At 38.8% G+C, this 27,640-nt stretch overlaps 1 protein-coding gene across 1 annotated transcript; it reads left to right on the top strand.

Annotated features, from left to right (window-relative positions):
* The first annotated feature begins 5 nt into the window (after positions 1-5).
* Positions 6-27,354, top strand: LOC134663676 (E3 ubiquitin-protein ligase Su(dx)). Its single transcript, XM_063520121.1, has 15 exons — positions 6-139; positions 277-367; positions 1,658-1,785; positions 2,164-2,451; positions 2,934-3,190; positions 18,269-18,453; positions 19,492-19,660; positions 20,222-20,346; positions 21,365-21,620; positions 22,469-22,762; positions 23,157-23,657; positions 24,300-24,395; positions 24,754-24,906; positions 26,017-26,148; positions 26,885-27,354. The coding sequence occupies exons 3-15, from the start codon at positions 1,716-1,718 to the stop codon at positions 27,020-27,022; spliced, it is 2,664 nt and encodes an 887-aa protein (XP_063376191.1). The 5' UTR covers positions 6-139; positions 277-367; positions 1,658-1,715; the 3' UTR covers positions 27,023-27,354.
* The last annotated feature ends 286 nt before the right edge of the window (positions 27,355-27,640 follow it).

The raw sequence follows: 27,640 nt of genomic DNA, 5'->3' as shown, positions 1-27,640 counted from the left end.
GGCAGGCATTTTGCTGATGTTTATCCACACTTTTCTTTTTGTCTATTATCTGTGCACTAGCGAATCCCTCAACTTGACTGACTAGTTTTCTTCAGATCATTATTATTTACTTAGTTTTCGTAAATAGTTATTTAACCAAGTAAGTTAATTGTGATTTTTGAGGTGTGTTTTTCGGTATACGTGGCTTTATTATCTTTATAACTGATTTAATTAGTGCGTTTTGATGAATCAGTATAATGTCGATTTCTTGTCTATTTCTATTCTATTTCCTTGCAGTGCGACTTTCAGTGCGATAAGGAAAGGAACAATGATAATAAGTAAGCTAATCTAAAGAAATCTGGAAACCAAACCAACAACCACAACTAAGGTAATTGACTTAAATTATTTGTTTATCTTCTTGACATGATTCCATTGTGACTAATTTACTGTCAGGTGCATACCCGATGCAACTCAAGTTGTAAAGTAATTAAAGGTGATGTTACTGTCACTGCATCAACTGCCTAGGCTTTCCTCACGTTTTTGTATTTCTACTCGGAGATACGATTAGATAAGAGTGATTTTAATAATTTTATCTAGAGTATTCTTTTAATGAATCTTACATCAGGAAAAACACGCAGTAGGTATCTTCATTAATGTTTAAAGTAAATTAAATCACATTTAACAAGCTATAAAGCTATTACATACATTAATTTACACTCAAAATTCGTTTTGATACATGTCCTCTTACTGATACAATGTTACAATTTGTTTTGAGAGACACTTTTATTACGGACTGTGTTCTTCCCTTTGAATATTCTACTAAATACTTCTCAAGGTCTTGTTATAAACCTAAATTCAATGTTTGTGAATTTCCATCAAGGAGTTTTGGCTAAGTTCCGAATGCATTATCAATCAGCTTCATGTTAGCATATTATTTCATTGTTGTCTGAATTACACCAAATTTCATTCACCTTTTATATGCTTACTTACCTTTGTTAATATTTTTTATTATTATTTTATAGAGAGATATAAAAGATATTAGTTACAGTGTTCTGAATTCTAATTGACACTCTTTGGGTACAGAACCTTAATAAGTATTTATAGAGATAGTATCATATAGACAGAGAGGATATAGGGTATTTATATATGTCTCTGATATAGAATTGAGATATAGAGAGATAGTAATATAATATATCCTGTGTTGTGTATTTTGTTGTATCTATGTCTTGCATTTAGAGTATGATTCATATTTTTGCACAGTTGTGTAATGCCATAATAAAATTTAATTCTGTTAGAAACAACAGAATTGTATTTAGTTATTAACTAATTGAAAGAAAATAATGTCCTGTGTAAAAAATACTTGTGTTTTTCTATTGATCATTATGAATATCACAAGATTCACAAGTGTTAATATCTTATTAAGTCAAACAAAATCAGCAATACACAATAGATACATTCTATAGAAATGAATTATTATCTTATGATTTACACAGAACACAATAATGTTTCTACTCTGAGCTATTCATGTTAGTAAAACAATAACAAACAAACAGTGTTTACTAAACAAAGAGATGGTAGAATGTCTGTTTTTTAAGATGCGAAGTATGTAGATTGAATTTTAAATTAGCACAGGAATAAAGTAGGGTATAATTTTTATGTTATGTCTTAATTTGTGCAGGTGGCCCATGGAATTCAATGATGTAGTGCAATGAACATGAACTGACCAACAAATCAAAATGTCTGAAGGCACAACACCACTCACTATTCCCACTTCTTTAACAACATATCACCAACTCAGTCTAACAGGTACTGATAACATGACTTATTTATTGTTTTGTACTATAACTTGGTAATGCATATGCTTGCTTCTTTATCTGGATATACATGGGCACAGAAAGTACCTTAGGCGTCTTTCATTGTGGTAGTGTGGCATGTTTAAAGGGCTACACAAAAATTGCTATTCTTATTTACAAATTTTAGTATAAAATGCATTGTTAAACATTTGCATGAAATATATGCAATAATATGCATTTCCAAGCTGTGTTGTTGTAAAACACTCACATTAATTTGTGGTTTACCATATCACCATTAGTTGGGAATTACTTTCTTTCCACACTACTGTATTGTATTAAAATAAAAATTACTAATATTTAAAGATGCTTATAATTTTCATGTCAATTTCAGTTGAAAATGCAACCATAAGAAGTTCTGGACTCTTTAAACCAAATCCTTACTTGCAAGTCATTGTAGATGACAAAATTTCAAGGAGAACTGAGGTCATTAAGAATACTTTGCATCCAAAATGGAAAGAGGAATTCACAGTGCTTGTGACTGCACAGTCACAACTGCTATTTCGGCTTGCTGATCACCACAGCTTTAGAAAAGATAATATTATTGGAGAGAAAAGGATAAGTCTTCTTAAGGTTCTCCTTTCCTTCAATGGGAAATTAGAAAATGTAGAGCTGTCAATGGGTAAGAAAATTTCATCTAATTTTGTCATCCGGTCTGGTGGGTCAAGTGCGCCTACTCAGTAACATTCTATTAGTAGAGAGTAAGATTTAGACACTTCCAACCGGGGACTGTTACCGGTATAACTAATAATCAAAATATCTCGTAGCTTTCACATTATTTCTTTGATATTATAAAATAGTATTTAGGTACGGATAATGCTTGGTCAAATTAGCTAAATTAAGTGCAAAAATATGTATACATAAACAACCAAGATACCGAAATTGAATACTGGTTAATTTGTATGAAAAATGTGGTATACGGTCCCTGCTTCCAATGTGAGTGGCTTTCATTTCCTGACTGGGGAAAGTGTGTTATGGGTTATGGGGATAACCCTTGCTCTCTCCTTGTATTTATAGAGTAGCTGCCCCTGGCCTACCTGACCTTATGTTTTGTTAATATAACATATGAAATATAATAAACTATGCTTTTGTTCTTCTTTTTAGACTTGATGAAAACTGTATCATCACAGGAGAACACTGCAAATAGTAATTCTGAAGTTAAAGCGGCAGATTTAGTAATACATTTGGATGGTTTAAAAATTGATAGTTCTGTCCTAAGCCAGTGTCAAGAGGTACTAGGTGAAACAAACAGTGGCAGTGCACGTAGTCCGCTTAATGATGGAGTGCGAGGCAGGATCAGAGCGCGCAACAACCCCAACTCGGAGTCTGCGAGAACTGGCCCACGAAACCAAACCTTAAGGGTGAGTCCATCATATAATGTAGATGATCTTCTCAATTGAAAACCGAAACTCATTAGATAATCTGCTACTATTGTCTTAAGCATCATAATTATCTCAGAACTGATATAGTAGCTTTGTTTGGGTGGGTTTGGGTTGGGTGTCAGGTGGGGATTTGTTACTAAATGAGTTCTGGCCGTTACAAGACGATTTATTAAATAAATTCCCTGACGAATGTTGATTACAAAGAAAGGGGTAAATATAGGAAAGTGATGAGACTATTGGTGACCGGTCGACATCAAATGTACCGTATGCTTGTTTGCCATCATTGGGGTATTTGAAAAAACACCGGCCAATTGCGGGCTGGATGCGCGCACTAAATATCTTTTTTTTGTAAAACTACTCAGCTTGACTTTTTTATTGGTTTGCTGTAATGCAAAGGAACATTTTCTGCTGATTTTTATAATTTTAGGCCTAGTATTTTCGGAGATAATAGGGGAACAATACACTTATTGCCTATTTTTTTTCCGCCGGGTTCCTTTTTTTTCCCTTAGAAGTACGAAACGTTAAAAAGGTGACTTACAGTAGTTACAGTTATTTAATGCAACCAGCGCGTTTCATAATAAGTAACCTTTTGCGTTACTCAACCTTGAAAACGTCAAGGTCAATAGCGTTCAATAAATAACGTGAAATGTGACGCACAGGTAACAACCTAATTAGCTACATACACTTTTCTTCAGTGCCTTTATTATTGTGTTCTGAGCTTTATTTTTATCATTACCGTAGTTTTGTTTTGCAATGGGTAGATAATACCTATAAATCCTATAATGATGGGATTTAGTCTTGTAGACTGTAAAGATATGGTGTCACAATTTATCATGATGATAATTAATGTTGTTTTTACAAGTCCTTAATTTGACAAAGATTTCTGACTAGGAAAGGACTAGGAGTTGGTTGATTGGATTGTTGAAACTAATATTTTACCTACTATTTTCATAGTCATACAACCCGAGGGTTAAAAATGTACTTTACCCTGACAAAATACATATATAGGTAATCTTAGTCTTTGTTATTGGGTCATAGACGTTTCTATAGAAAGTGTAGAAGATGGTATGCATATAAGAACATTTTTTGACCGTCTCTTGTTTTGTATGCGGCAGCGTAATTCACGTGAAACCAATGCATATAGTCCCATAGTAGGTAGGTATACATAATACTACCTACCTATACATAATACTCGTGTTCTAGTACAGTCATTATATCCAAAAAACCGACCCTACCCGTGAATAATTAGTTCTTGGATTTTTTTTTCGTAGGTCCCTCGGGGGGTCACTGGGAGTGTAAATTCAAAAAGTAGGCTTAATCAGGCTCCTGCGTATATTCAAAAAATGGTTTTTTTTCCAAAAAAACGGGTTTTCTTCAATAACTCGGCCATTTTTGATTTTACAGTAAAACCGTAAGGACAAAAACTCTAGGAAATTTGATTCTCTACAAGTTAGTTCAGTCATTATATCCAAAAACCCGACGCTTCCCATGAATAATCAGTTCTTGGAATTTTTTTTCGTACGTCCCTCGGGGGAATCACTGGGAGTGTAAATTCAAAAAGTAGACTGAATCAGGGTCCTGTGTATATTCGAAAAACGGTTTTTCTTGAATAACTCGGTCATTTTTTATTTTACATTAAAACCGTGAGGACAAAAATTATTCAGAATTTGATTCTCTACAACTTTGTTTCCCTTCATTTATGCCGTAAAGCGTGGAACATAGGAGATAATGATAATATTTTGAATTTGTCGCGTTTTTCAGGTTTAATTTCTAAAATATCGATTTTGGGGGAAAGAAGGTGGGAACCAAAATTGTTCAGAATTTGATTCTCTACAAGTTTAGTCCTCTTCATTTATGTCGTAAAGTTGAAAATAAACGAGATGTTGAAAATATTTTGATATTGTCGCTTTTTTCAAATTTTATTTCCAAACTATCGATCCTAGAAGAAAAATTGTGAGGACCAAACTTGTAGAGAATCAAATTTTCTAAAATTTTTGTCCTCACGGTTTTACTGTAAAATCAAAAATGACCGAGTTATTCAAGAAAAACCGTTTTTGGAATATACACAGGACCCTGATTCAGTCTACTTTTTGAATTTACACTCCCAGTGATTCCCCCGAGGGACGTACAAAAAAAAATCCATGAACTGATTATTCACGGGAAGGGTTGGGTTTTTGGATATAATGACTGGACTAATTTGTAGAGAATCAAATTTTCTACAATTTTTGTCCTTACGGTTTTACTGTAAAATCAAAAATGGCCGAGTCATTGAAGAAAAACCGTTTTTTTTGGAAAAAAACCATTTTTTGAATATACGCAGGAGCCTGATTAAGCCTACTTTTTGAATTTACACTCCCAGTGACTCCCCCGACGGACCTACGAAAAAAAAATCCAAGAACTAATTATTCACGGGTCAAAATCTATAATGACTGTACTATTCTACTACTCGTGTATTAGGCCAAGAAAGGTACGGTCGGCTAGTATGGCGGAATGGAAATAATTAGTAATAGCTGAACTTTTCGGTGTATGGGACAGACAATAAATCTAGTGATTACGTCGACACATAATCCAAATAAATATATAACATTTAGGTATTTAAAAAAAAATGTAAAAATATAAAAATTCACAGAAAATTAGTAAAAAATATTAATAACATTTTTTAAATTAATACTCATAGAGAAATATTTGCTTTATAACATTAAGCATGAATCACACAAAAAATAATTATGTATCCTACATTTAAAGTAAGTAACCTACGGTTATTATTAAATTCAGTATATTTCCGTCCTCAAAAATGGTAATAGGCTATTTTTTCTCTCATTATTTCCAAATTATACTAAGTACAAGCGTTGCAATTTAATCGTACACTAAATAATACCGTATGGTGGGTTTTATGGGGTTGTGCTTTAATTTCCTGGTTAAAAATGGTAATAGATCAATATCATATGGGATTTTCGTTATGAGTTCTCGATCGTCGAATACTGTAAAAATCGGCTTGAAATATGATTCGTAACATAAAAAACCATCAAAAACGTTATCGTTGCTTTAAAGTTGCCGCGCACGAGCCAGCGAGCTATCGCGATTGGTCGTTGCATGGAGCGGGCGGCGGAACGATGAAACTTCCATCGCCCCGAGCGCGAATATTTAAAAAAGTATTTAGTATATTTACTTGTTACTCGGTCAAGACATATGTACCAGTGAAATTAAAAAATATGGGAGACTAGATTCGAACTAATTATCAGCTTTAATCTGGGCAAGAGTGCTGTAAATAAGAAAGTAAATTTTATATAATTGCAGGCTTTCCGTCTTTGCGTGCGCGTTAAATTTAATACAATAATAGGCCAATTATATTGGGCTATTATACCGAAACACCCAATTTGATAGCAGAAAAAGACGCGAAATTAAAATTTTCTTAGGGATTTCAAATCTTCGCGCCTATAAGTTAAAACCATTTAAGGTTTCAATAGCGGTCATTTAAGTACCACCCCTCACCACTAAAATGTAATTATCAAAAACGACAGTTGCTAATGTTCGCCAAAGTAAGCATTTCTAGTTATTGCTGCAATACAGTGGTACCGGGCACCTTACGACGCAAGGCCGAGCAGGAATCGCAAACCTTAAAATATTTGCACTAATTAATTGAGTTAGGATTTTGTTAGTACTCTTTAATTGAATAGCAAAAAATATAAGTTAAGTATTAGAAATACCGTTTTTACTCGATTTTTAACTAAGTAATTATTGTTAAACTTATTTTTACCATGTGGTGTCGGTTAAAATTTCACTAAGTAACATCATTTATTTTGGCGACTAGGGCAATAAAAGTCGACACCATAACCAACAAATTAACAAACAACAAAAATTTGCAGTAATATTCCAAAACTCGACTGAACGCAAGCGCACCCGAACATGGAATGACTGACTAAAATGGCGGACCAAGTGTGCCACTCCCCTGACTCAGAGTCCTGTCATAAAACGTAAGGCCGTGGTATTAACGTCAGTGGGTAGCTGAGCGGCGAGCGGTGAATGCAGGTAGCAATAAGGTGTTCAGTTAATGTTTTTATAATTTGAAATGACTTCGTTTCCATGTAGAAATAACCAAACAGACTTTAGAAGCATTTAATATTTTATTTGTGGCCGTATAAATTATGTTTTGTAAATTAACTACAATTGTTCATATTTGTGGATAAAACAATATACATACATACTATATAATTCATACTAAATTAACATTAAATAAATACATTATTTTTGACATAAAAATACATTGCGCGTATTTAGCTACTTAGCAAGCACTTTGTTTGATTACGATACCTGCAAGCTAGTAGTAAGTATATGGCTCCATCCTATCCTGTACCACGATATACAAGCGATAACATTTTTGCGACAGTTTTGTATAGATAATGGGTTTGTCGCTAGAAAATTACGATATCGAGATAAAAGTCAGGTCTATGAGGGCTATTGAAACCTATAATAGTTTTTTCTCAAACATGCAATGAAATATTGATGTTATGTTCCTTATAATAGGCTGCGAAGTATGACGTTTCAGGTGCGGCTAGGACAAAAGGTCGTTAATGGAATTTCATACACATCTTGCAGGCCTAGGCCGGCAAAGTCCTCTTTTTTAATTTTCATTTCACAGATATTTGTGACACAGCATCGTGGCATTCATCCATTAAAAAAAACTAGAGGCAGTTATTGCTTTATGGTTCGTAATGACACTCTGCCACTACGCCTATAAAAAAAAAAACAAAAAACAATGTTTGCTATAATTTGCAGTTTTATTTGTATAAAATCAACATGAACTTAATAAATAATACATTCTATAATTTTAAATTATAAATTTAACTACACAAATCAAAATCTTTAAAATATTTCATCTAAACGTTAGCGGTAAAAAGGTCTACTCAAACACGCGTAATGATTTTTTTTAATTGTTATGGAGGTAAAGTTGAAAAATATTCATTCTGTTTTATTGGATTTATGGTGCGTTGTTGATTTTTTGACTTTAATATGAGTTCCGACGAAATAATGAAATTAATATTAATTGTAATCGTATGTGTTGGAATTGGCAGCGTAAGCAGAATTGATTTTAAATAACTTGCTGCCTCTGCCGCTAAGTCAAAGACGAAGTATGTATATGGTTGCTTATGGCAATTTTATTCTTTGAGAAACTAAGAAAAATGGCTTACAGTTTATTAGAAACAGTTTTGTGGCATATTTTAAATGAATGTAACTACAAATTCGTCAACACTGTGGAAATTATACTTAAAACCTTTGTGACGAAAACGACAGTCAGACGGATACAAGGCGAAAAAATCAAAGATACATGAAAATATACGGGTAGTAAAAATACAAGACTCGTGTAAAACATACGCGTGATAATGATATAGGTACGTGTTGGTTATATTTTGGGTGTAGTTTACTTTTAGTTTTTTCTATAAATAAAACTTGGGTTTCGTGGATTTTTTATTTTATTTATTTCATTGCATGTTTGAGAAAAGCACTATACATACCTCGGCGGGAAATGGGGTTGCCCGCGCTCAGACCTATCCGGCCTCGCTTCGCTCGGCCGTCTATATGTCTTCGGCCGGCAACCCCTTTTGTCCCGGCCTCTGTAGTAATGTACTATTACATACATGTTTTAAATTTGCCGCGCTTTTTCAAGTCATGCTGATTCACTATAGAATAGTAATCGAATTGGTTCAGATTTAACGTTCAATGCATATAAATAACATAATTAGTAAATAACATAATTTTGGACTAAGTACATACCTACATGACATCAGGCTATGGTTTGGCGCACCGTGACCTTGAACGGCGCGCTAATGTGTTACGGCTGTTAAGTGGAGTCCAGACGGGATGATCAAATCGACCGATTTGATCAGAAATGAAATTGGGGTCAATCTCCAAATTAAGCAACAATTAAACAACTGTACCGATATTTGGAACCTCAGAATAATATTGAGAGTAGAGATGCACCGGATAGTGACATTAGTGACCCACTATCCGGCCGAATACCGGATAGTAACTTTGCTAGATTTCAGAGTAAACAAATTGGATTTAAGAAACAGTCACGGTCATATTGTACTTACTCGTTTATTATTTCAAAACAATTTAAACATCCACATCCACTCACTTGCACGCGTAGGTTACCTACTCATTTCGAACATAGAAATGAGTCCGCGCCAACGTTCACCACGAAACAAGTTAAAACCTGCACAATGCGCACCTAAAAACCGAAATGTAGGTATTGTTCCGCCGGCCGAATATTCGGCGGTCGGATACCGAATATTCGGCCGATGGTCAGGCCGAATATCCGGTATCCGACCAAACAACTATCCATTGCATCTCAAATTGAGAGTGGCAACACTGTCGTAGGTCGTATTGCCCCTTTCTAGCATATACAGTACCGGTCAAAAGTTTAAGTTCACTCTGCGAAATAAGGTTATCATATTTAATTATGTTCAAATATAGAATATGTTTTGAATTTCAAACGTTTAATTGTTTCCACTACTACCAAATAACAATAAAAATACCTCTTGGAGGAATCGTTTTATGTTATTCGGAAAATTTGATCCATTTAATATTTTTGTTCCGTGTTTCCTATGAGATTTCGTGAAGTTAGAAATCATTTAAAATGGGTCGCAAAGCCGATTTTAGTGTCGAAACTCGTGCTGTTATTGTAACTCTGTCAAATGAGGGCTACACGACGCGGAAAATCGCTGAAAAAATGAAGGTTTCTCAAACCGCTGTCGTGAGTACTTTGAAACGAAAACAAAAAACCGGTCTTAATTGCAGTCGATCTCGGTCAGGTAGGCCAAAAGTCACGTCTAAAAGCGAAGACCAATTTATTTGCGTGCAGAGCAAACGCCAACGTACTCTAACTGCTCCAGAAATTTGCGAAGAACTCAACGCCACCCGAGAACAGCGAGTATCGGTTTCGACAGTGCAACGGCGTCTGCGAAACTATGGTCTAAAAGGTCGTATTGCTGCCAAAAAACCCTTGTTACGTAGTCAGAATAAAGTTAAGAGGTTGAAATGGGCCCAGAAACACAAAAACTGGACGTTGAACAGTGGTCTAAAGTTTTATTTTCTGACGAATCGAAGTTTGAAATTTTTGGAGGGAGTCGTCGTCAATATGTTCGACGACAAGTAGGCGAACGAATGATAAAGCAATGCGTGTTGCCAACAGTGAAGCACGGTGGAGGATCAGTTATGGTCTGGGGATGCTTTGCGGGTGATAAAGTTGGTGATCTCGTGAGAGTCAATGGCATAATGGATAAGAAAATGTATCATAACATTTTGCAACGTCACGCTTGTCCATCTGGAAAACGGATTGTAGGCAGAGGTTTTGTTTTCCAACAAGACAACGATCCCAAGCATACGTCGAAGTTGTGCAAAAACTACATTTCATCCAAAGAGAACCAAAAAGAATTAAAATATATGGATTGGCCTCCTCAATCGCCCGACCTCAATCCAATTGAGTTGTTATGGGATGAATTGGACAGGAGTGTGAGAAAAATGCGGCCAACTAATAAAGAACAGCTTTGGGAATACCTATACATTTGTTGGAATAAAATTTCGACATCACCACTGCAAAAACTAATTACGCGAATGCCGAAAGTGTGTGTGTGTGTTGCATTGAAAGCAAAAGGCGGATATTTTGAAGAGTCTAAAGTTGGCAAAAACTGATCTTTTTTATTTAATTGTGGTTTTAAATTAGAGAATTACCTTTAATTTATTATGTAATAAAAGATTATTAAATACTTTTATTAGTACATTGTGTTATAGCTTCATTTAACCGAATTTACAGAGTGAACTTAAACTTTTGACCGGTACTGTACGTCCCTTGCTCCTACACTCCCACCACACAGGCAGGTTGCTTTGTCAGTTATTCAAGGCAAATTTTCAAGTCATTGGCTTGCTCTTTTTCCATCTAGAAGGTCGTCAAGCTAAACTACTGGTGAGTTTTTGAATTTGTACCTCAGTTTAGCTGGCTATATTGAAATAGTTATTTATTTTACAAGGGGGCAAAGTTGTTGTTTAACCGCTCGTGCTAATATTGCGAGTATCAATATTCGAAACATGGAATCTTGAGCGTTGCGAGGGTTTCAAAGCACGAGGGTTAAACAAAATTTGCCCCAATTGAAACACAAAATCTTTCACCACACCAACCTGAAGCAAATATTAAATGTAATAATCAAATACAAATGAATGTTATTAAATATGTATCATCCAAAATCATGATTTAAAAGTCAATTCTACCAGCAAACATAACAAAACAACTCAAAATTTACATTTGATTACTTTGCCTCACTTGTGATTAAAATGTAAGTTTGCTCTCAGTTTTTGAAGTGCAAAGTAAGCCTTTCCGAGCTGGTGTGGTGAAAAACAGTTTCTAACGGCTTATGCCATGATATGATGTGAAAGTGTTTTCAAAGGCTGCCTGCGTGCACCGTGGCTATGCCAATGAAAATACTGAAGTAAGTACATATCTTTAAAAACACATCGAGTTAGTAAAGCGTGCACGTGTTACCATTAGAATTCAATTTTACACCTACATGAAGTCTCTTCTGAGTCTTGTTAGTTTAAATCTTTCTGTGTGTATAATAAAGTTTGAAATTTGAATACTTAAATGGTGAATGGCATAACCTTCAGTTTTCAAGTGATTTGTGTTTTCGAATACGAATGGTACGGCTAGTTAATACGCGTTACGTATAGGGCATGCAATATCAGTCTCGGGAAAGGTTTCAAATTTCCCGGGATTGGGTCAGGACCAGTTCCGAGAAATCCCGGGAATTCGGGAAATTTCGGGAAAATTAAAAAAGTTAACATTTTGATTGAATTGATTATAACAAAATGATTAATTAATATTTCTATTAGTTTTTAAACTAAATCATACTTAACGGTTTTTATTTCGACTAAAATATACCTATCTATAATGTCAATAGTCAAATTCAGACGTTTTCTAAGATTCAACTAACTAACTAACTAATACGGCTCAGCAACCCAAAAAGGGTTTTGGCCTCCGAAACGAAAGCACGCCACTTTTCCCGATTCTGCGCCGTTTCCTGCCAATTATCGGCTTAAAGCTGACACAGATCTGCTTCCACACTGTCTCCCCAGTGGTACTTGGGCCGACCTACCGGGCGGCCACCAGTCGGTCTTCCCAGGTATGCCCACTTGGTAGCCCGATCCTCTCCCATTCTTAATAGGTGACCGAACCAGCGAAGTCTGTGGGATTTCGTTTCGCCGATGATATTGGGTCCGGCCACCAACTCCTCGATTTCGGCGTTCTCCCCTATCTTCCACGTGCCGTTGTCTCTTTTGATAGGTCCCAGGATCTTACGAAAGGTCTTTCTTTCCGCTACCATGAGCTGACTTTCCTCTTTTTGTGTTAGTGTTCAGGCCTCGCACCCATACATAAGGATTGGTCGGATAACGGTCTTATATATCCTTAACTTAGTATTTCTGCTGAGAAGCCTGGACATCAACACTTTATGGAGGGCTGCGCTGCATCGCATGGCGTTTTTAGATGCGAATATTGATCTCCTCCTACCCCCAACATGGAGACTTCCGCGCTGAACTCGTGTATTTTTGTAGAGCTTCATGTATTCAGTTTTTGACCGGTTAATCCTGTGACCTATCCTAGGGGCCTCTCGCTCCAAGACACTGGCTGCCTGTACTACTTCATCGCGGCTTTCCCCTAATAAAGCCAGGTCGTCCGCGTACCCTATCACTTTGTGCTTGCCGCTCAATTCCAGCCTTATGTCCAACGTTAACACTTTTTGGACAACATTTTCAAGGGCTAAGTTGAAGAGCACGAGTGATAAGGCATTTTCCTGCTTTAGACCGGTCATCACCTTGAATTCCTCGGTCAGCTTACCGCCTACCATGACACGCATCCTACTCTCTTTTGTTGCTGTACTACTAGTTTTCTAGGGATATTAAAATTTACAAGAATGGCATACGGAGCGTCCCTATCTATGCTGTCATAGGCCTTAGTGAAGTCCACAAACAAAGAGCGTATTTGGCGTACTCTCCCACTTCTTCTTCATAATCTCTTTGAGCAAGAATATCTGGTCCGTCATGCTGCGGTTTCTGCGGAAACCACACTGGTAATCCCCAAGGATTCTTTCAGAATATGGTTCCAGCCTCTTGAGCAGTACGTTGGACAAAACTTTGTACGCTGTATTGAGTAAAGCGATTCCTCGATAGTTTGAGCATCTCTTTTTCAAGCCTTTTTTGTGGACTGGACAGATGACACTGACGTTCCATTCGTGTGGCTGTTCCTCTAGCTCTCATTTGCTGGTAATATGAGGGTAAATAACTGATCGCATCTAAACTCTGTCACTTAAACTCTTGTTCACTTAAGATCTTAATCGGTTACAAATGTAACCAGTCGAAGAAAACGTACTCATATACCATTGCTCTGTTGAACAAAGTATTGTTTTAAAAGAAAAAATATATATATATATACATATATATATTTCTATATATATGTATGTACAACATAATTTCGGCTTGTAGCCAATTCGCAATTAGACATAAATCGATATAACATATCAATTATAAATTTCCCGAAACTTCGATATTTTCCCGGGAATTTTGTTTCCAGTTCCGATACTGGCTGAAAGTGCCCGTTCCCGGGAATTCTCGAGAAAAATCAGTCTCGGGAATTCCCGGGAGCATGCCCTAGTTACGTAGAACCTACGTATTAAGGTAGACCATGATATGGCGAGGAGGTTTCATCTGTCTAAGTATCTATCAGCAATTTGTCTTTTTATCCCGTTCAGGGTTAGTATAATATAGCAAAATGTGACATCCTGCGGATAAAGGTACCTTATGGTGATTGGCGCTTACGCTATTATTAACGCCGCTCCAATATTATTGCGGTGCTATGCGACGTAATCGGCAGCCGCCATAAAGTACCTTTTGCCGTGGAACGTCACAAATACCTACGTAGATGAAAAGATACAATCTTGCCTTTTATTTATCAAATCACATCATTTTTTGAGAAATTTGCGAATTAAGTTATCCAAGTAACGACTACAATTAAATAAGAAATGGGATATCACAGTTATAAACCCTGGCAAGGTTGCATATATATCCAACGCTGTCTGACTGTGATATTATGTACATAGTAATATCGGTAGTTAAATAAATATAAGATAAACTCTTTATTTCATTTACGCGAGCGGAGCTGCGGGCCCGTCTAGTTTATACATATGTATATATTATATATTTCGTCGTCTAGTACCCACAACACAAGCCTTATTGAGCTTACTGTGGGACTAGGTCAATCGGTGTAAAATTGTCCTATAATATTTATTTATTTATTTAATGGCATATATACCTATGTTAATTTTACAAAATGTACCTATCAAATTGTATACTTTACTAAATATCTCTCCTCATTGGTGTTACAATAAAGGGTGTACTACATAATTAATTAAACACTCATAATATAATTATATTACATACACATAATAAGTATATCATAGGATATGTATAATCACATTGGTTTGGCGTCTTCCCACCACCAGGCGATAACAAACATGCTTCAATATTATTCTTAGGTTCCGAATATCGGTACAGCTGTTTAATGACAGCGTTTACACAAAAATAAAACGCTAATTAAATAACTTACCATATTCGGAACTACAGATGCAACGGATAGTTGTTTGGCCGCATACAGGATACCGGATGTACGGCCTGACCATAGGCCGAATATTCGGTATTCGGGCGCCGAATATTCGGCCGGCGGAAATATACCTACATTCCGATTTTTCAGGTGCGCATTGTGGAAGTTTTGCTCTGTTTCGTAATGAACTTTTGCACGGACTCATATAGGTCTATCACTAGGTACGAAATTAGTGCGCGAGCTAGTGAATGGAACGTTTAAATTGTTTTAAAATAATAATCGAGTACTATTATATTCCGATATCAAGCATAGTTACTATCCGGTATCCGGCCGGATATTAAAATAAGGGCGAGATAGGATACCGGATAATAACCGAATATCCGGTGCATATTCGGAACCTAAAGTTTTAATCCTGCATGATAAAAAAAAAAGATAAAAAAATAGTTTATTCATGTAGGCATATTACAATGCGCTTATGAACGTCAAATAAACCTTTACCGGCTCCAACCGTACACCTCTGCCCCGAGAAGATTTAAATCCCCCCTCAATTGGAGGAGGGTATCCCAATATGGGACCGGCAACAAACTCGGCGGGACACATCTTTTCAAAACATTATTACATCTTATAATTAACATGCATTACGAGTAATTAAGAAAAATACAATTTAAATTACTATAGAATTCATGCAATTATACTCAGTGAGTACATAACTTTATAGAATTTGATATAAAAAATAAACATATATGTAGATGAAATCACAAATACGTAGCTCTTTCAGAAAACATATCAAATCTTACAAAAGGAAAAGAAATTAAAATCAATAAAAGAAATGAGAATACATATTATATGAATCTGACTGATTGTTATGAGATGCTTTCATACAATTTGATGTGCTTTCTTACCTGAGCTGAGTCACCTTTAACTCTACACATAATACAATATTTTTAATTGCTACTTGTCGTTATTACAGTTTCTGGTTTGGACCATGCATGTTTGTCTGTCAAGTAGTCCTCGACTCTGTAATAAGCCTTCAACATCAATGACTTTTTTAAGTAATTCTTAAGAGCTGGAAAGGGTAATCTTAAAGCATCCTCAGGTAACTTGTTATAAAAATGAATGCATTGCCCAACGAATGACTTCTGTACTTTACGAACACGAAACTTTCTGATAGCAAGCTTATTTTTATTTCTAGTATTATAGTTATGGACATGGTGCACATATGTATAATTTTGAGACAATGACTTGAAAATTTATCTTGTATAACTGACAAAGCAACCTGCCTGTGTGGTAGGAGTGTGGGGGAGAGAGGGACGTATATGCTAGAAAAGACAATACGACCTAGGGGCTGTCCATAAATGACGTCATCTATTTTTGACGATTTTTGCCCCCCCCCCCCCCCCCCCAACATCATGCTTCGAATGACACCGTTTCCTCCTGTGTCATGCTACCATCATCCGATGTCCAGACCCTCCCCCTCCCCCAAATTTGAAATGGACGTTATTTATGAATAGCCTCCTATGACAGTGTTGCCACTCTCAATATTGTTCTTAGGTTCCGAATATGGTAAGTTATGTAATTAGCGTTTTATTTTTGTGTAAAACGTTGTCATTTTAAAGCCGTACTTTTGGCCTTATTACAAAGGAGTAAGGTGCAAAAGTGTAAACATATCTTTGACGTTGACTATTATTATACTATGTTATACTTATTAAGCCTCCTCGCGACTCGTGCGCGAATCGCGGCGCGAAGCCGCGAACGCGAGTGTGGCGTCGATTTTCGCAGACAGCGAAATCGACTCCACACTCGCGTTCGCGGCTTCGCCCGCGATTCACGCGCATAGTCTGACTTATGAAACTTAGGAACGTAAACTAGTTATGAATAGAAAGAGCACGAAATAGTCAATATAATACGTTTGTTCAAAAAAAAGTCTACAGACGCTTAGGCGCGAAAGGTTATTGTCTCATAGAAAATTTGAATATCGCGCCTTTTTCTACTGACAAAGTTGTTGGATAGACTTTAATATAAAATTAAAGAGTTACACACCTACACACTTCGCTGTGACAGAATGTGAAAGTGTCACCAAAACTGTCAAATGACTACGATAATAAGTATTCCTTTTGTAATGCGACTCCACACTATGCCATTCTGAAATTAAATAAGAACGATAGTCATGCGAAATTTTTATTTTTGTAGTGGGTCATAACGTTGACGTATATAATTTGAACATCAACCAATATTAAAATAATATTGGAAATTATATCAGTTATTTTTAATTAGCTATCATTCACGCGCGCGTTCATTTCGCTCAGACTTGGCCGCACAAATATTTGGTGCGAGCGAGACGCCCGCGCACGTTCGAATTGGCCTGTCACTTGTAGCAACTTGTAGTTAAGTACATACTTACCTACATACTATCCACGCGTCCTTGGCACGAACTCCCGCCACCGCCCGCATTGAAACTGTCCCCGCGCGCCGCAAGGAAATGTAATCCTTAGCATTAGCGCACAGAGTTCAAATTTGGTAGTTTCATTTAGCGAATTTGTTAAATTGCTCTTATTTATTACATTGACCATGTTTTTGTGTGATTATGTATTGAATATCACTTTGAACGTTATCAGAACAAAGTCTGCTAGAAATTATATCTATAACCATTTTTTCTAGCACGTTTAAGGCGTAAATATATATACAAGTGATACAAATAATATTGATGTCGGATTCTCGGATAAATATAGCTTAATGAAGTAGTTTTATGGTAATTAAATCAAAGACCTAATTATAACTTTTTTTATATATCAAGTTACGACGTATATCCGTGAGGCCCCGCCATTTATTGAATTAGTTATTTTTCGTGTAAATATTTTGACCGATTCCATTGTCGACTCATTATATATATTATTTTCGTCACGTTTACGAACTAAAAATACTATTACTATTTTTAACAAACAAGAACGGCTCTTTTTTTAAACTATTTTTTTTTACCTACTTCCGGAGAGAAAGTTGGTTGGATTCGAAAATAAAGTATCTTAAAATGATCTAAAGAACAGGAATAAAAAAAGAATTGCCTATTACTAATTAATGTTTAACGTAAGCGTATCTTTCCTGGAGTATATGTGTGATAAGAAGATACACATTAAATAGATAGATAATATCTATACATATATTATAGATAAACACTCAAATACAAAATAGAAAACAACTGTAACCGAGGAACGTAAAGCGTAATTGACATACAAAAATAAGGCCTTACTGGGATTTGGGCCCAATGGGTCTCCAGCTATGTTGGCAGTAAGACTAGTTTTCTATACAAATACTTACAGTACCGGAACCGGGAATTCACGGTTCTCGCCATACAAACCGGGAGTATTTCCTAGTAGGCAGGGTGACTGGTTAATTAAAACATGTGGGTATTGTTATAGCCACCACCCGGGCCGCCTCCTATGAGCAACGGCGCATTGCACCCGGCGGCGGCGGCGGACGGCGCGGGCCCGTCGCACGCCGAGCCGCCCGCCGCCGACACCCCGCCCGCGCCCGCGCCCGCCGCCGCGCCAGAGGAGCCGCTGCCCGGCGGCTGGGAGATGCGATACGACGTCTACGGTCGAAGGTGGGTCCTCATTTAGCCTGCTATGTGTATTATATAGTTCGTAGTTTTGTAACAGAGCCCGGGGCGGGCTAATCCTATTGTCTATTGTTAAGTAAAACCGCACGTGCTACTTACCTGCAAAAAAGGGACATACTTATTCTATTTGGCACCCGAGCGCGGGCTAGTCCAACGCTCAAAAAACCAGTGTAGGTGCGCTCTCCGATAACGCGCCTTTGTTACGCATCTTGATGACACATTTTAGACTGGTTCTGTAGCGTTCGACTCGCCGGCATTCAGTAACCGAAGTACGCAGGTTTTTATGCAGGTGGTTGTGGCACGTGGCACGAGCGGTTTTAGTTAACAATTGACAATAGGATTAGCTCGGGCTCTGTTACAAAACTACGAACTATAACACCTGGCGGTTGCGCACGGCGAGGGTCCGTCGCACGCGGAGGCGCCTGTTTGTTATTTACAGTACAGAATTACAAAAAAAATTGACGACCTCAAAATCTAGGAATAAATATGCGATATAAAGTTGCTATTAATGTATATTTGGAACGTTAGCGTTAGTAGCAGAAATAGCCAAGCGGGAGAGGTATTAAAAATGCGCTGACCACAACTTTGTTATAGTTCGTAGATTCGTAACTGAGCCCGGCGGCTAATCCTATTGTCTATTGTTAAGTAAAACCGCACGTGCTACTTACCTGCAAAAAAGGGTCCTCCTTATTCTATTTGGCACCTGAGCGCAGGCTAGTCCAACGCTCAAAAAACCAGTGTAGTTGCGCTCTCCGATAACGCGCCTTTGTTACGCATCTCGATGACACAGTCTAGACCCTGTCTGCTAAGCCGATGGTCCTGGGTTCGAATCCCAGTAAGGGCATTTATTTGTGTGATGAACACTAATATTTGTTCCTGAGTCATGGGTGTTTTCTATGTATATAAGTATGTATTTATCTATATACAAGCACCCATAGTACAAGCTTTGCTTAGTTTGGGGCTAGGTCGATCTGTGTAAGATGTCCCCTAATATATAAAAAAAATGTAATTGGTGTGATACAGATACTACGTGGACCACAACACTCGGTCGACGTCCTGGGAGCGGCCGCAGCCGCTGCCGCCGGGCTGGGAGGTGCGGCGCGACGCGCGCGGACGCGTGTACTACGTCGACCACAACACGCGCACCACCACCTGGCAGCGCCCCGACACCGAGCGGCTCGCGCGCTTCCAGGTAACAAAATACGCCATTTTCGACGTAGTTGCAGTGAGTGTGCGAGACTGCGCTATGCACATGTATAACGATGTCCCGGAGCACACCGGAGCGGCATACAATGTGAAGGTCGCTTGACCGTCTAAGGTTTATGATACTTTACTCAGATAGGGGATGATAAATAGTGAAGTTTATGATTGATCGGGAGACCGATCTGTGTCCCGGTGTTTCAGCTAAGGCAAAATATCTTTTATATGTCCGTCCGGCTGTTCCTGTAGAGAGTGTAGAGGATACAGGTCGGCGCATTTCTCAACTAATTCTCGTTAAATTTTGTGAGCAGGTTCGATAATAATACATATATTATACTTTCATTTGTCCATTCTAATTTGAAAAAAAATAAATTTGGCAGTCATATCTTGAAATGAAATGATGAATGATGTCATATCTTAGATAGGTATTTATTAAGTTTTAAGCTATGCGAAATAAAAAATGCGTAAACTACACTAGTCATAAATAATTATTATTCAAGTAAACTGAATTCCAAAGTAGATTAACTTAAATTAACAATCGTAATGGTTGCAGCACTGGCGCGGCGAGCGCCGCCACGTGGTGGCGCAGGGCAACCAGCGGTTCCTGTACCCGCACCCGCAGCCGCCGCACCCGCCGCACCAGCAACAGGACGAAACACACGAGCCGCAACCTGGTACGTCAATATTCTAATCGTAATCGTTGCAGCACTGGCGCGGCGAGCGCCGCCACGTGGTGGCGCAGGGCAACCAGCGGTTCCTGTACCCGCACCCGCAGCCGCCGCACCCGCCGCACCAGCAACAGGACGAAACACACGAGCCGCAACCTGGTACGTCAATATTCTAATCGTAATCGTTGCAGCACTGGCGCGGCGAGCGCCGCCACGTGGTGGCGCAGGTCAACCAGCGGTTCCTGTACCCGCACCCGCACCCGCCGCACCCGCCGCACCAGCAACAGGACGAAACACACGAGCCGCAACCCGGTACCTCAATATTCTTCTCATTTTTAGGGTTCCGTACCCAAAGGGTAAAAACGGGACCCTATTACTAAAACTCCTCTGTCTGTCACCAGGCCGTCTCATGAACCTGATAGCTAGACAGTTGAAATTTTCACAGATGATGTATTTTTGTTGCCACTATAACAACAAATACTTTTCATTCAGCAAACTTTTTTCTGCTGCGTTGCCGTACAAAATGTAAATTTTATCTGATCATGTTAATGTTTTTTAATGTGTTAATTAAATATTTATGGATTTAATATTGCCCGGGTATAAATCAACATGGTTTTTGAAAATTCGATTTTTCTTTGTTATAGAGAGAGAGTCTAGGGACACGAAATTAGTGTTCTAAAAGTTGATTCAACCAAAGACGTTTTTACGAACATTTATAAATTTATATCACGCGACGCTCATAATTCGCGTTATCGAATATTATCTTATCTATTATCTACAGTACCTACTATTTTGGCGTGTGTGTGAAATCGATTTGCATATTCATTTCATTACTTACGTACATTTTTGAGGACTTTAATTTTGATAATACCTAAATGATTACCACCACGCGTGACGTTACTTACGGCCATGAGAGGGAGGTACTCGAGAAATCGGTCCCAGACGTCCCAGTACGTGTACGTACCACCATAAACCGGCCTATAGAAGATTTGAGCAATTTTGTTTATTTGATCTGAAGGTCGAGTTAGCCTCCCGGGCCCCCCGCCGGAGAGCCTGGCGGCGGCGGCGCGCTCGGGCCCGGCGGCGGCGGCGGCGGGGGTGGGGGTGGGGGTGGGGGGAGCGCCCGGGCCGGCCGCGGCGGCGCCGCAGCCGCAGCCCTCCGCGGCCGACGACGCGCTCGGCGCGCTGCCGGCCGGCTGGGAGCGCCGAGTGCAGCCCGACGGCCGCGTCTACTACGTCAACCACAAGAACCGCACCACGCAGTGGGAGGACCCCAGGACGCAGGTAACATCGGACATTAATTATTCTGACCCGAGTGGTTGCACTCTCGTAACAGTGTTTTTCTCAAAAATGGACGGCAAAGTCCAATTTGCCGTCTAAAAAATAGGTCGCGAAGCGCGTAGTTTATGGTCAGTCAAAAATTAAAAAGTTAAAAACATTGCAGTCTCGATTTTGGGACTGCAATGTTGCATACAAATTCCATTATTTGTCGAGTTCCAAACTTTTTAAAAGTTGAAATGACCATATCAAATGAATGCACAGGCCCATTAAACAGCCAAACAGATGATTAGTACCGCGACTATTTAGATGTCTCAAATAGGTTGTCGTATTTTTGGCAGAAAAATACACTTCTATTTTTTTATTAAAAAAAATAAAAAGGCGGCAAGGGCTTTTTCTGTCAAAATATATATGTAAGAACGTTGCTTTTGTAAAATATTTCTATGATATTTATATTTCTTGCACCATTTTTGAGAAAAGCACTATATATGACTCGGCTGGAAGGCTACTTGCTGGCTTCGGATTCAATTAAACGGACTCCCAAGGTCGTCCGTTTAAAACGAATCCTCAGCCTGCAAGTAGCTACTTCCGAGCCTCGACAATAATGTACTATTGTATTCGTAGTTCGTAGTATTAAAGTGTTTTCGCAAAGAATATAATAGAAGATACTTTATTCAAAAACGCTTAATTTAAACTTAACTAATAACACTGACTGACATAGATTAGATGAAATGGTCTCCACTCAGCTTTATGTCAAGGAATCTTTGAGGTCCCCGACGCTGATCTTCCGTGGAGACCCTTTCGTTCAGAGCGTTTATGAACGAGTTAAGTATATATGGTGCTCGTCGTCGCAGGGCCAGGAGGTGAGCGCGCTGGAGGAGGCGCTGCCGGGCGGCTGGGAGATCCGCCTCACGGAGGAGGGCACGCGGTACTTCGTGGACCACAACACGCGCACCACCACGTTCCAGGACCCGCGGCCGGGCGCGCCCAAGGGCCCGCAGGGCGCGTACGGCGTGCCGCGCGCCTACGAGCGCTCGTTCCGCTGGAAGCTCAGCCAGTTCCGCTACCTCTGCCAGAGCAACGCGCTGCCCAGCCACATCAAGATCACGCTCTCGAGGCAGACGCTCTTCGAGGATTCCTATCACCAGGTGACACACGCCTTCCGACCTGACTGACGGCCGCGTGTTTACTGTTACTCTACGATTCATTGGTTCCTCCTTCGGGAATACTTAAGTCTACATGACTTTATTTTAGAAAAATTAAGAAGGATCCCAGTTTAAATGCTTTTCAGTATAAGTGACAGCATGCCTTGTAGAAAATGGAGGTTTCTGTAAAAATTGTACTATAAAAACCAATCGAAAGTATGCGCCTTCATGGTCAAAATATTATTTTAAACCTCCGCTTTCTACAAGACATGCCATCATTTATACTTATACTGAAAAGCATTTAAACTGGGATCCTATGGAAAAATCACTCATATATATCATTAGTAAGGGGTTCCCGATTTTTGCTGCATTATAACCTTAAATATCTATCTTTCAGATAATGAGGCTCCCCGCGTACGAGCTCCGCCGACGACTGTACATAATATTCCGCGGCGAGGAGGGGCTCGACTACGGCGGCGTCAGTCGGGAGTGGTTCTTCCTGCTCTCGCACGAGGTGCTCAACCCCATGTACTGCCTCTTCGAGTACGCCAACAAGAACAACTACAGTCTGCAGATAAACCCCGCCAGCTACGTCAACCCCGACCACCTTCTCTACTTCAAATTCATAGGCAGATTTATCGCCATGGCCCTGTACCACGGCAGATTTATTTATTCAGGTTTCACGATGCCTTTCTACAAGAGAATGTTAAATAAGAAACTGACGATGAAAGACATCGAATCGATCGATCCGGAGTTCTACAATTCGCTGGTCTGGATTAGGGATAACAATATTGACGAATGTGGCCTTGAAATGTGGTTCAGCGTGGATTTCGAAGTGTTGGGCCAGGTGATACACCACGAACTCAAGCCCAGCGGAGACAAGGAACGAGTATCTGAAGTGAGTTGATTATTCTTTCTTTTTATTATATAAGCCTGTGTCCCACTGCTGGGCAAAGGCCTCCCCCCTCGATTTCCACTCTTCTCGGTTTTGAGGAATCTCCGGCCAGTCGTTAAGATATGCGTCCAGGTCGTCCCGCCATCTCCGCCTGGGCCTGCCAGGCTCTTGCGGTACCCATAACGTGATTATTTTGGCCCACCTCTGTGGGTGCATGCGACTTTCTTTCTATAGCCTGTTATATTGCCACAATGCTTACAAGATTTTTTTTTCAAGGTTTACTCAGCCATGGCTATATTAAAAATTTAGGCGATTTAGGATACTGATTGTGTGCTATTTGGGCATGTATAATATTTGTTACCATTTTAACCTTTTGGACGCCAATGACCGATATATCCGCACTGCAAGTCCAACGCAACGCCAAAGTCGGATTAATCGGTCACAGACCACAGAGCAACATAGACCTACGCACATATATGCATAAAGTTCAATTTCAAATTTCAAGTTTTGACACTTCGGTGACATGGCGTCCGAGTGACAGCTTTTGTATTTGACACGGCGTCGAAAAGGTTAACTAAATATGACCTTTTCAAAGTAGAACACTTTTTTGCATGTTGACCGGACTATGTACTTTTTTATTTACAGTCAAACAAAGAGCAGTACCTGCAACTGGTCACGCAGTGGCGGATGACACGGGGCATAGAAGAACAGACGACTGCATTCCTTGACGGATTTAACGAGGTATAATTATACGTTATTAGGTGATTATGTCGTAACTATCGTACTCTAAAATCTTATAAGGTCTGACCTAGTGGCCCTAGTAGGTAGTGACTCTGCCTGTGAAGCCGATGGTTCTGGGTTCGAATCCCGCTAAGGGCATTTATTTGTGTGATGAACACAAATATATATTCCTGAGTCATGGGTGTTTTCTATGTATATAAGTATGTATTTATCTGTATAAGTATGTATATCGTCGCCTAGCACCCATAGTACAAGCTTTGCTGATCCGTGTAAGATGTCTGGTTTGGTTTTTGTAGGTAAGTATATTTTATAGTTAGTATTTTTATTTGATATATAGTTTTAACTTTGGTCGTGTCAGGTGGTGCCGCTGGAGTGGCTGAAGTACTTCGACGAGCGCGAGCTGGAGCTGATGCTGTGCGGCATGCAGGAGGTGGACGTGGACGACTGGCAGCGCAACACCATCTACCGCCACTACACGCGCACCAGCAAGCAGGTCGCGTGGTTCTGGCAGGTAACCACTACCGTTTCTGGCCACGTAGACAACATGCCAATCGCTAACGGTCCGTAGCGAACGAAACTGTCACTGTCACACAAAGCGATTCGATGGCGAAGCCTGAGCGATCGTCACCTTGGTTATAAGCCGCCTGATTTATAGCAAAAAGAATAGATAGTATAGAGGGGTCCTGTCATAGTAAATGTTCATTCACTGATATCTGTGTTAAAATTGTTAATTATGAAACGGTGTCGTCACGCCATCTAGCTGAGCATAGGCTAAAGGTGTGTGCGCCATCTATCCGAGAATGACTTTTTCTTGATTTACGAGGCACGTTTTTTTCTTAGACTTTACATATGTCTTTGTTTATAGTTAATGCTATCGACACAGCCAAATGACTCAGTTGCTGATTCAGTCGGTGCGCGCCAATGATAACTCCAGATAGGTTATAGGCATTCCAAAATTGAAGCGCTTACCTGCCTACTTTATTTTTGAGACATCAACAGATATTTTCATTAAATTTGAGAGTCCTAAATATAAATCCAAATCTATGGTAAAAAAACATCTGGTTCTTCATTCTGTAGGGTCCATAATTTTAATAAGGTTTATTCAGTTTTTTTTAAAATAAACTGCAAGTTTTACATTTTTAATAATAAAGGCTTCGTCACAAAAGCACTTTTTCCCCCTGGAAAACGCGCCTGTGTGACGGAACCTTAAGATAGTCGTAAACTGCAAAACGTAATTCAAGACCAAAAAAAAACTAAGACAATGTTGCCACTTTTTACTAGCGCGTCTTGCATTTATGTAAAAATAAGTAAATAAAAGTACTTTTTTTAGTAGTAGTAGCAATCACTTTATTGTGCACAACACAGGTTTACAAAAATAAATTACAGTAATGGAAGTACAAAGGCGAACTTATCCCTATATCTTTATAAAATCGTAGGAGTAAAATTACTAATAAATAAATTATCTTAGCGTGATTATTTATCAAAAGGAATACAACACACAAACAATTTATTGCAGTGGCAACATTGTCTTACTCTTTTCGGTCTTGAATTACGTTTTGCAGTACAGTGTTCCACTATTATTGAAAATAAGTTAGTAATTTATCCCTTTCCATTATTTCAGTTTGTTCGTCAAATGGATAACGAGAAGCGGGCGAGGTTGCTGCAGTTCGTGACGGGCACGTGCCGCGTGCCGGTGGGGGGGTTCGCCGAGCTCATGGGCTCCAACGGACCGCAACGGTTTTGTATAGAAAAGGTTAGTATCAAACCTAACCCTGTATGCCTTTTGCAATGACAAAGTGTGATAATGTCATCATTACTGTCTAATTTCAATGAAAAATAATGACACTGCCTTACTTTGCTATGTGCAAGTCGGTATAATGTTAGCTTAGATATCTATAATCAAGGTTTTTTTTTAATAGTATTTCATCTTTTATATTTCGTAGCCCGCGGCCGCGTATAAAGCGAGTTTTATAAAATTCTTTATGCAATAAACACACACTCAGTTTGGGTCCTAAACTGACCTAAAGTACGAGTGTGATCGGAAATCGTACATAATATCCGCCATAAATAAATTTAATAGAACAAAAAATGACTACAAACATTTTACGTGACAGCCGCTCCTTATAAAAATTACTGAGCGTGAGGCAATTTTATTCGTGACGAATTAGTCTAGGGCCTAGACTAACTAAGACTAGACTCTAGGCTTTGAGAGCACTTATTCCAAAAACAATGCGGTTGGCCGGTCGAAGCTTTTAAGTTTCCCGCTAAATCTTCCCAATCATCTACCAGCATTGCCAAATTCTTGTTTTATTTTTTGACTGTATGACCCAGATGCCCTTTAAGCCAAATCCCATCCCATGGTGACGTCATCTGTAAAAAGCTTTGACAATTGCTGACCCCAATGTGAGTTTATTTTAAAGGTCAACATTCCTAAACTCCTCATTCCACAACATTCACTAATTATTAATTTTCCTGCATATTGTTCACAGGTTGGGAAAGATACTTGGTTACCTAGATCCCACACGTGCTTCAACAGACTGGATTTGCCGCCTTACAAGAGTTACGAACAATTATGCGAAAAGCTGAACTATGCCATCGAAGAAACCGAGGGCTTCGGGCAAGAATAATACACTTTATTACTGTGATCGGCATTGCCGTGGTAGGGGTTATTTGTCCCTATATTTACTATTAGCGAAATAAATAATGTACAATATTACCACAATAATATTATTGCACCACCTCAACGGGAGGAATTTTATTGTTCACCAATGGAATTGGTGCTTAATTTCGTAAAAAGACCAACCAAATACTTGTATGAATATTTTGTTTAAACTATATTAATTACTTATGCATTATGTAGATATCGTTAATGTATTATGTCGGTTATATAAGAATATTTTGTTTGAATTATACCTAGCAAAAGTCGTCTATAAAGTTAATTAAATAATTTTGAAACCACTTTGATTTTTTACTTGTAGGTAGCGTGATTACTAGATGTGCGAGTGAACTAGTTTATAGTAGATTACAATAGCGAGAAGTATCTGAAAGAGCACAAGGGACAAGAAGACTCACATTTGGATATTCTATCAAACGTAGGATTTGCGTTAAGGCTCAGTTTCATTGCTCGACAGGGTCCGCCCAGGCCCGTCAGCGGAGTAAGGGAGATCTTATTGTGAAAGTGTTATTTTAAACGTTAAACTTTTATGACATTATGACGCTTAAATAACACTTGCACAGTCTGGGCT

This window comes from Cydia fagiglandana, chromosome 4 (genome assembly GCF_963556715.1).
Source record: "Cydia fagiglandana chromosome 4, ilCydFagi1.1, whole genome shotgun sequence".
In the NCBI taxonomy this organism is placed as follows: Eukaryota; Metazoa; Arthropoda; class Insecta; order Lepidoptera; family Tortricidae; genus Cydia; species Cydia fagiglandana.
The sequence above is the reverse complement of the archived record's forward strand: the minus strand, read 5'-3'. Positions and strand labels throughout refer to the sequence as shown.